The sequence below is a fragment of the Palaemon carinicauda genome, chromosome 18 (assembly GCF_036898095.1).
Source record: "Palaemon carinicauda isolate YSFRI2023 chromosome 18, ASM3689809v2, whole genome shotgun sequence".
In the NCBI taxonomy this organism is placed as follows: Eukaryota; Metazoa; Arthropoda; class Malacostraca; order Decapoda; family Palaemonidae; genus Palaemon; species Palaemon carinicauda.
This window is the reverse complement of record NC_090742.1, coordinates 54,265,475-54,277,289: the sequence shown is the minus strand read 5'-3', so window position 1 is coordinate 54,277,289 and position 11,815 is coordinate 54,265,475. Positions and strand designations below refer to the sequence as shown.

The following is an 11,815-nucleotide window of genomic DNA, read 5'->3' as shown; positions in this document are numbered from 1 at the left end:
AGCCAGTGACTTTAGCCTTCTGGAAGCATTGTAAATGCTTGATGAGGAATCGCTGTCCTCGGCCTACTTATAGATATACTTTGAATTTTGTTAGGGTTTATCTTCATGCTCCATAGTATGCACCATTTTAGCTAGATCTCTGTTAAGAAATACAGCAACCCCAGATCTACATTCAGGATATGGAATGGAGTAAAGAGAGTAGCAACATCTGCATATGCAACGAGCTTGTTTTCTAGACCAAACCATATGTCATGTGCATATAGTATGAAAAGTAAAGGACCAAGAACACTACCCTGAAGAACACCAGATATCACATTCGTATTCTCTCTATGATATGCAGCAAAAACAACTCTGCAATATATTACTTGAAAATTCTGTAATGATGCAAAGAAAAGACCTGCCTACTCCTAACTGTTTGAGTTTGGAAATAAGGGCCTCAAGATTAACAGTCAAAGGTAGCACTAAAATCAAGGCCAACCATACGAACTTTCTGACTACAATCACGGGATTTTTGTAAAGCATTCGAGATTGTAAGACAGATATGATATGCTCCAAGGCTTTTGTTAAAGCCAAATTGCAAACTAGGTTACAGCTATATAGACGTTTTGGCAAAAGTCATTCAATTGGGCGGTAATCAGTAAGGCTAGATCTACCAAAAACATATTTACCTAATGGATTAACATTACCAATTCTCCAACAAATGCAAAAAGAACCTCTTCATGAAAATTTGCTGAAAATAATAGAATACTTAGTATGAAATCAGTGGTCTTTATAAAAAAACAAAGGGAAATACCATTTAGGTCTATACCTCCATAATCATCAAGATCCATTTCATGGGACCAAAAGCTCAAGAAAACAGGAATGTAAAAGATCGAGTTTCTCATTACTCTGCTTACTGTCAAACACATCACCCAAAATGGTTGCCTTTTCTTTTGGACAGTGAGTGACAGAGCCATCTGGTTTAAGTAAAGGAAGAACTAATAAGTCTACATCGAAGAGTGCAAATTTAATGATAGGCCACCACTTATGTTCCTGGGTTGCGACAGAAAGGGTTGCTTTTATTGTTAAATTATATTCCTTTTCAGTAGAAGCATAAACTCTCTGAACAATAGCTCTTAGCTGAGTATAGTTATTCCAAGTCAAATCTGATCTGTTACCCTGCCAAAGATGATAGGCCTCTTGCTTCTCCAAATAAGCAGGTCTACAATCATCATTGAACCATAGTTTGCCTTTCAATCGACATTTTAGCACACGCGAAGGGATCCGCTTATCAATTATTTTGACTAGATTCTCCTTCAAGAGAGCAACAGGCTCAACATTTTTATACAATTGGGACCGATTCAGATGAAGAGATCGCTCAAAATGTTATTCCAGTCTGCTTGAGGTTTTATATATATTACATGAGTATGACACATCAGGCACGGGCTGCTCAATCTTAATTACTAATGAAATCAAGGTATGATCAGACATCCAAACAGGAAATCCAACCTGACCTGCTATAACACCAGAGGAGTCAGTGTATATTAGGTCCAAGCAGTTACCAGACCTGTGAGTAACTTCACTTATGATAAGAAGAAAGTACAAACTCCAATTAAGTCTTTTACTTTTCCTTTTGTGGCTATAGTACATATTGCATGTTTATCAGGTGGAAGCTATCGCGATGTATACACCCATGTATATGTATACTGTGTATATATATATATATATATATATATATATATATATATATATATATATATATGTATACACCCATGTATATGTATACTGTGTATATATATATATATATATATATATATATATGTGTGTGTGTGTGTGTGTGTGTGTGTGTGTGTATTTCAAAACATAAGTGTTTTTCCCTTTGAAGAAAGTGTTCAGTCTTATCGTTTTTCATAAATTCTATAAGAATAAGATTGGCTTAAAGGTTTAAAGGCCGTTTATGAATAGCAGAGGTAAGGGACAATGACATTGCCCTAACAAGCAGGACAATGCCCAAAAGACTGACTCAGCAGGTATATCTATAGGCTCACCCAAACCCTTCATCCTTAGCTCACAAGGATGGTGAAGTTGCAGTGGCCAAAGGAACTAACAAGTTTGGGCAGGAGTCGAACCCCTGTCTGGCGATCACCAGGCAAGGACGTTATTTTGATCTTGGACTGTCACTACTGACTCCATCCAACAATAAATTGGTACCAACATCCACTGTTATGTGTTCAATTGTACACTATATACTGTATATCTATCCATCTAGCAAGGCACTTTCCCAAATTTTGGGGGTAGCCAGCATAAAAAAAGAACAAAAGGGGAGTTTTCTTCTTTGCACTCCTCCCAGCTTGCTGAGGGATCAGCCGAGTTTGGTTGATACTGCTAGGGTGCCACAGTCAACCCTCCCCCATTATCCACCACTAATGAAGCTTCATATGTTGAATCCTCTACTGCCGATACCTCAGCTTTCACAAAGGTGACCAGAGGAAGCAGCAGAGTCTATCAGAACTACGTCACAATCACTCACCATTCATTCCTATTTCTAGCATGCTTTTTTGTCCCTTGCCCATCTATTCTCATATCACATAGACCTTTCTTTACTCAATCCATCCACCCAAACCTTGGCCTTCCTCTTATTCTTCGCCCATTACCTGTTGCATTCATCACCTTCTTCAGCATACTGCCATTTTCCATTCTCTCTACATGGCCAAACCACCTCAACACATTCATATTCAGCCTAGCTACTCATTCATTTCTTAGACCCATTCCCACCCTCACTACTTAGTTCCTAACCTTATCTAATCGAGATACACCAGCCATAATTTTTGTTATTACACCTCAAACACATTCAATTTCAGTCTCTCTGTCACCATTCCCCATAACTCCAATCCATACTTCACAGTTGGTACAATCACTTTCTCCTACGAAATTCTCTTGACATTCATTCCTAACCCTCTTTTTTTACCACTCCCTTCGTTGCACTCAATACTTTACATCAATCATTCACTAATTGACATACATCTGCTTCCACTTCACCATTTGCAGCCTCAACAGACCCCAAGTACTTAAACTTATTTACTTCCTCAAGTAACTCTCCATTCAACATGACCTTCAATCAAGTACCACCCTCCCTTCTCATGCATCTCATAACCTTATACTTACCCACATTAACTATCAACTTCCATCTCTCACACAACCTTCCAAACTGTCACTAAATGATCCGGCTTACCTTTAGAGTCTTCAACCAATCCAGTATCATCTGCAAACAACAACTGATTCATTTCCCACTTATGATCCTCCTCATCTATCAGTTTCAATCCTCGACCAAGCACTCGAGTATTCACCTCTCTTACAACTCCATCAACAAACAAATTGAACAACCATGGTGACATCATATATATATATATATATATATATATATATATATATATATATATATATATATACATATATATATATATATGTATATATATATATATATATATATATATATATACATATATATATATACTGTATATATATACAGTGTACACCTATACACAGAACACTATATATATATATATATATATATATATATATATATATATATATATATGCATACGTATGTACAGTTGGATGTAGGAGTTCTTAGCACACCTCACTCAGATTAAGTGCACCATGTCACGGCATTACTGAATGGAGAGGTCCTGTGTTTCACCCTGCCAATCACTGTCCCTACATCTATCTGTTTGTTTACTTGCAATAAGTTTACTCATAGTAAGAGTGTGACAGATCATTTCCTCAGGGAAAGGTATATCAGGAATACGTGGTACACTTCGCTCTGAGGAAGTACATTTTGTCACACCCGTGTTGCAAGGCGAGTTCTTATGTTAAGCCCAACCCACCACCTCTAACATCTGTTTAGTTACTCGTCACACAGTTAGGGTACGACATGGTGTACTTCTTTGGAACAAGATGTGCCAAGAATTCCTGTGTCCAACTGTACATATACATCTACATAGGTAGATAAATATTCTACACATACATGCGCACAGACACACACACACACACACACACACACACATATATATATATATATATATATATATATATATATATATATATATATATATATATATACAGTATATATATATAACCTACAGTATGTGGGTGTGTGTTTGTGTGTACGTATATGGCACATGTTTGTATGCAACATATTTTGTATGATTCTGATTTGTGATAGGGGTATAAATATGGATGATATTAGTTGCAAAAAAAAAATTATTTAAAATTTGAATATGTCAGTAGCAGCTGCATTTTTGCCTAAAGTAAAACTTTTATCGTTGGTAATCTAGATCATGTTTATTTGTCCTTAATTATGCTGTTTAAATGAGAGAAAAAAAATATATGTTTCACTATTCACAGCTGCTCGGCTGTGATTTTGCTTTCCAGCATTTAGCTTCCCATTAGTTCGAGTTCTGGAACCATGACGAGACTGAACCAACTGAGCTAATTTCTTATTGCTTCGTTATGAATCATTTGTAGATGTGCCACTTCATAAGTCTTTGCTCGACACATATTCACTTTTAACAGAACAAATGTTTAACAATAGAGAGTTACATTGGAATTGTTCTAATTGGCCAGTGCTGTGCTACCCCTAATGCTTGCACGAGCATCTAATAATGTTTTTAAGGGGTGCTGAAAGAGTGAGTGGGGAGACAGAAAACAGAGACAATGAACGAAACGAAATGCAAGACTCGAAACAGAGAAGCGGAAGGCTTGTGGGAGGAGTCGGTCGGAAACGGAAGAACGGTGATGCCAGACTTCATTATCTCTCCGTCCATTGTGCATAACTGTAGCCAACGGCCATTCATTGCTCTAAACCTGAACATCGACAACAAAAACCCAAAACCAAACAATCGATATGAATCATCTCAAACACAGAAAATCTCTATCGTAACCCCCACCCTCACCCCACCCCATTCACCCACCTTTTGCGAAAAAGGACAAAAATGTAAGTAAAAACTTGTAGTGGGAAAAGGGATTTTTAAATCAGCAATATGGCGCAGCTTGACAATGAGAGTTAACATGGTTAGTTACCCCACTATTTCATTCGGTACCTCTCGGCACTAGTACACCTGTACTGCAATTAATTGTCTAAGTGGCTGCCAATACCGCACGCATTACGGGCCAGGTGTGTGGATTGTGTAATCGGTTATTAGGGACATTAACAGCCGTGATTTTAAGGTATTTGTTCTGGGTTGATAGTGGCCCAGCGTTGTTAGTTGGAGGAAAGTGACCGGAGGGGGGTGGGTGGTATCTTGTCACTAGTCTGTAAAAATAAAATCTTTAGCTAATAATTCAAATTGCCCACGGGTTTAGCGTTTTGCGTACACAAAATCTTTCATGTGTGCACAAATCACAAATTCTCTTTTAGAGTAGTATCAAAATATGACAAAATCAAAAGCGCTGTTCTCTGTGAAAAAGACTTATTAAGCCAAGCAGAGTGGGGACAATTGCAGCGTGTATGTATATATATATATATATATATATATATATATATATATATATATATATATATATATATATATATATATATATATATATATATATATATATATATATATATATATATATATATATATATATATATATATATATATATATATATATATATAGACTGTATATGTATGTATATATATATATATATATATATATATATATATATATATATATGTGTGTGTGTGTGTGTGTGTGTATTAATACAGTATATGAAGTAAGAATCAGTATATCACTAAGAATCAAAACATGTAACTTGGTGATTTGTTTAATGTCTTTTTGTCGTAGAACAGCAACGGCGGCGAGCGTTCAACCAGACAAAATACAAGAAACTTTGGTTACTTTGGAGCTAATGACAGTTACGAACAAAACTGGAAAGAGAATCTATGGAAAGCTCATAGGCATTTCAGCTAGTTTATCCATCGGGAAAACAAAACCTAAAAGAAAGAATTAACATATAAGAGAAACATAGAAACTGTGTATACATTCTACGTCCATCCACTCGTGTTTCATTTACTGTGATAGAATATTTTCTTTTGTTTAAGATTCAGTTACTTCCTTTGGAGAAATTCATTTTGCTCAATAAATTTGTAGGGCAGCTTCTTTCAATAAGAACAAATCGCAAATTGAAAAAATAGTGTTTTGTCATAAAATTATATTATTATTATTATTATTATTATTATTATTATTATTATTATTATTATTATTATTATTATTATTATGTAGTTCTTGAAATATGGAACCATTTTAATTTACCTCTATCGATGCACCCTTTTCAACTTTAATCGTAATCATGCACAATATCCTGTATTCCTCTTGCCACGACACGAAAGAAGTCGTATTTTTTACATGATATTGTGCAGGAAATTTCACACAACACTCGAAATTTTAGGGAAGTAAGACAGTTTTCTGTTAGCAGATTAAACTCAACTTTGATTGATATGACGAGCATAATCTGTATGTTTGAAGTAGATGTTGAGGCATAATAGAACTTATTCAATTATGCAAACATATGTTTTATGAGAAAGATCCAATTAGAATTTTACTGACATATAACAGGATTTGGTTAATGAATACCTCATGATTGTCAATGGAATACCGGATAACGTCGATTCTCACATTTTTATTTTGAAAAAAAAAAAAAAAAAAAAAATTCATCGCATTTTCTTCAGATTCGTCTTCGGAATTAACGCTTCTAATTGGAAATACTGAAGTTCGTTATTTTTTATATTCTTATTACCTTTCAAACTATTGCTGTTCATTATATGAAGTCTTTTGCTTGACCTACCTCATCGATGACAACAGAATCCTACCAGTTATTCTCGAATCATCATTTCACTTCGCCTTGTTGTCTGTTGTTGCATGAATAGCATTAACTTCCGTCTCGAGCATTTGACACCCTCTTGGGTTTTCTAAACTACAGCACTTAGCTCTTGTATGCAATAAATTGTATATGCAAATAACCTCTCTCTCTCTCTCTCTCTCTCTCTCTCTCTCTCTCTCTCTCTCTCTCTCTCTCTCTCTCTCTCTCTCTAAATTATCATACAACTTTTGGGTTATCTTGATTAGATTATGTTATATCCACTATTTTAATGTTTATATTATAATATAAGATTATTGCAAATGAGAAAAAACGTAAACATTCGTGTGTGCATTCATTCAAATTTCTTGCATTCTTTTTCAGTGCAATGTCCCGTGGCATGTATCACCCCCATTTTCCTCCTTCGTTAACCCACATGACCGCTGCTATGGGGAGCATGGGTGCCATGGGAAGTATGGGTGCCACCCTACCTTCCCATACACCCACAGATTATCAGGCCACGCTGGATTCTGAGAAAGTTCGGGCGGCCTTCTTACCCACATCACTAAGTAAGTACTTGTATTCATTATACGTTCGCCTTTCTTGCATTTTCAACGAATTCCTTTCATTCCATCTCTATTGTTGTTGTTTTTTTCTTCTTCGTAACTCAAGTATGTCATAGTTAAGTTTTTATTATTTTCCATCAATGTCTATTTTTCATGTTAAAGGAATTTAAACTAAAAGGTTATTTTGAATGCAATGCCAAATACCTCTTCCTCATCATAAGACGATTTTAGATGAATAACTTATTTCTTCAAGCCTATCATTTTGTTTCAATTCCATTATGCATCTATAGATAGACGTTTATTTTAATGGGAAATCTATCTGTATTTTTTTCTATAAATGTAGGTTGGATAGAGCCACCTTTGGGTACTTTATTTGCTATTACCACAAAGTACTTTATGATTGTTGATAGATATTTTTTCTATCTGATATATAAGTCAATGATGAATTGAAAATTGTAAGAGGTCGGGATACTCGAAGCGCAAAGGCTGAGTTTATGTAATGATCTTATATCCCATTATTTCGATTTCCCCTGTTCACCATCCAAAGTATCTGTTTTTTGAGACATCTGTGTATCTGTTTGTCCTTGTATTAGCTACGATTACAGTTTTTTATGGACTATAATAATACTAATACATTTGAAGAAGAGTCTTATACCTCGCTTATAACATCTGTGAGTTATAGGGATTCAATTCCGTCATCTAACAACCTCACTTGTCTGAATTTAATATTCATTAAGTTGTAATAAATTATCAAAGCAGAATTATGATAGAATTCGTGAGGTTATCATTAAATTATATACGATATGCCAGTTATGGAAAAGTGTGACTTTCTTCTTGTTCACGATAAAACAGCTCTCAAGCAATAATGGTATTATGATACGGAATTTCCCTGTCTGTATGAGTGAAATGATAAAAGTGTTTTCGACTTCAACATTGAGCCACCAGAGCTTTGAGACATAACTTAAAGATGCAACTTACTTTTTGTCTTCCTCTAAAGCACAGTCGTTTACTTTACAGGCAGTCTTGGTGCCTTCCAGTCCCACGCCCTCTACACGTCAATGGCAGCAGCTCAGCAGAATACCCACCCACACACTCCCACACCCACAACTCCGGATAGTACACCTCCTGCTCACACCTCTCTCGGCACTCCAATAGCTGCTCCTGTAGCCAAACTTCCACAGCCTCCTCAGGAGGACCGACGCACATCTCCCCCTGCGTCTACAGTGTGAGTATTCCATCTACATTCAGTTCATGCAGAAGACAGTTGTTCAAAATTTTCAGCCGATTAAAGTTGATCTTTTTGTTACTTTATTTTAGTGTTAAAATGGTATCAAGATCAACAACAATTAGGAATATTTATGCTTTCGCACTAAAATATATAAATTATTCATATATGGGTGTCAACATACAGTAGAAGACAGGCTTGATGGATTTTTCACGTCGGATATCCTGTTCTTCGTTTGATTGATTGATTTATTTCAAGTTATATGTATATATATATATATATATATATATATATATATATATATATATATATATATATATATACACATATTACCGTTCTCTCTTTTATGGATATATAGGCTATATATATATATATATATATATATATATATATATATATATATATATATATATGTATATATATATATATATATATATATATATATATATACCGTTCTCTCTTTTATGGATATACACACACACATATATATATATATATATATATATATATATATATATATACCGTTCTCTCTTTTATGGATATACACACACACACACACACACACACATATATATATATATATATATATATATATATATATATATATATATATACCGTTCTCTCTTTTATGGAGAGATTTTCCATAGGGTGTTGTGAAAGCATAAAGAAGAATGGACTTCCTTAGTGTACAAGTAGTAAATTCAATAGGGAAAACCTGTTTTCTTTTCAAGGTAATCTCCAGTAGCAAAACCAAACCATAATAATAGAAAATAGGCTGAAAAAGATTTAATCTAATTTTGATTCTTTTCTCTTCCTCTCCAACAGGAGCTCGTCACCATCTTATGTTCCCCCATCTCCGTTCTCAGCCCTTTATTCGACGCCAAGCAGCCTGGCACCCGCCCACCCACTTCTCTATCCAGCCCAATATCCACCCATAACCACGCCCACGCAGGACTTACGACGACCTTTGTCCGTCCTCTTCTCTTAAATGACCTGCTCACTGGCTGCATCTTGATTCCATTCCCGAAATGAGGGAAAGCAAGTAGCAGTATGACCTTTTATAAAAACATTGCGTTTGAGAACGTGGGAATCGGAAAATCGGAAAACATCGGATATTTCTCGAGGAGCTTTTGAGCGGGAGGAAAGTGGAATGCTAATTAACATGAAATAATGACAAAAAAAAAATCTGCATAGACGAGGTATTGATAGGCCGTAGCAATGAATTCACTGGCTTGTTTGATTTTAGTTTTTTTTATGAAATTTCGGTGGACTTTTTATTGCTAATTACGTGAAGTATATAAACAAAGTGTGTAAAAGAAACTCTAGAATTACTGATAATGACCCGAAATGTTCATAAAAAAAAATAATTTACTATTTATGATTAGCTCTCATGGTTCTACTTAGGATAGAAGTAATGCCTGGATGCTGGTATAACTAGATCCTCTTGGAAATCCAAGTCATTAGCATTATTTCCTTCGAATAAGATTACCATCGCAGTTTTCTTTCACGACCTCAATACGAGAACACGTATTACCTATAAATTTGTAATGCTGTCATGCCCGTTCAGTGATTTGTATATAAGACAAAAAATACTGAGTTGTGGAACATTCATCTTCCCGTGTCATATACCTTCTATTACTTTTAAAGTGAGATACGGTATTTTCACCAACATGGGAAAAATTGCGATTGTTACATTGCACCCTTGAAAAGATTTGTAGGCACTGAGGCCAACCATTTGTAAAGGCCTAAGTAAAATAATAAAAATTCAGATAAATTACCAAACCTACTCACATTATGGATAGTCTTAGCTTATAAAAGTAGAGATTTTAGATGGATAATTTTGCAATCAGTAACCAAGCACAACAGAAACTTTTGGAATTTCAACATGACAGTTCCAGATATTTTTACCATAGTGTAATAATCCTACAATATGTCGCCATGAATAAGTGTTTTACATGTACAGCACAGGTAACGATGTCTCTTTTACTTTAAAGTCGGGTGTAAATAGGGTGGTGGGGATTAAAGCTTCTCTTTGTTGCTTATATAAATTTTAAGAAAAGCTTTATAGAGCAGTTCCCTTTTCAAAGAAAACTACTATTGTTATGTACTGGACCAAAGATAAGATGCCTATTGTTTAATCCCTTTTTAATAAACTCTTTGTTTCTTAAATTTCTCATACATACAGGATTAAAATTCCCTATTACGGTTGATTTAGCACAAATACTTTAATCTTAAAAGGTAAGCTTGTCTTTGTATATTTATGTATCTACCATAGCAAAATACACAATCTGGGTTTAGGAAATCTATTAACAATTAATCAAATATTTTAAGGATGCATTAAGATTTTGTAAAGATTTCTGGATGTCAGTCTTGTAGAATAGAATTGACCTTGTTCTTATCTAAACGTCTGCTGGCAAGATTTGCAGCAAATCGAGTATTGTTCTTTTACCCTTCAATGAGTCCTATTGGTGAACACTTAGAAGTTTTGAGTGGTTAGATCCGAGTTCAGTTTCCGTCCTGCCTGTCTCGGACATCCTGACTTTAGGAAAGCTCTGTGACATTTACCATGATTGAAAAATTCTTTTGAAATTCACGGTAATCATTAGTCATCAGTCCCTTCAAAACCCAGTGCAATGCAATACAACACCACAGCAATACAGATACACAAATCTTATTGATTATCAGTTTTACAATTTAAAACTACCATTTCTGTTAAATACACCTATAAAAATTATTTATTTTTACTGATATATATATATATATATATATATATATATATATATATATATATATATATATGTAATTATTCTTAACCTGTGTCAGTCTCTTTGCATTGTTAATGGCTTTAACGTAGGCACTAAACTAATGTGAATTTTTCGTTTTTTACAATTATGTGAATGGTTATTGTGTGTATTAAAATGAAGGTATTTAACAATGTGAAATTAGTTGAAATTAGTCGGTGTTTATTAAGAAGAATCATCCGTCTTTATTTTCATTCCATTTTTGCCATCAGGATGAAATATGTGTATTGTTGCTTTTACGACATAATGATTTGAATGTTTTTGTCCTCTTAATCTCCTTTTTATTATCCATTTTCGGATGATATTGTAAGTAATGATCACTGCAGTGTTATTGTATGTGACGTAGGTGCCATGTCAAGTTCAGTTTTCTTTTTGTGGATGTGTTGTTTTATACGCATTCGTC

General features: G+C 34.5%; 1 protein-coding gene across 2 annotated transcripts in view; it reads left to right on the top strand.

Annotated features, from left to right (window-relative positions):
• The window catches only part of LOC137657070 (transcription factor Sox-14-like), a 148,829-nt gene extending 137,479 nt beyond the window's left edge, over positions 1–11,350 (top strand). For both annotated transcript variants that reach the window (XM_068391435.1, XM_068391434.1), the window contains 3 exons: positions 7,205–7,389; positions 8,404–8,611; positions 9,437–11,350. In XM_068391435.1, the coding sequence (XP_068247536.1) occupies positions 7,205–7,389; positions 8,404–8,611; positions 9,437–9,599 (556 nt within the window). In that variant the 3' untranslated portion in view covers positions 9,600–11,350. The remainder of the gene's footprint in view (positions 1–7,204; positions 7,390–8,403; positions 8,612–9,436) is intronic.
• The last annotated feature ends 465 nt before the right edge of the window (positions 11,351–11,815 follow it).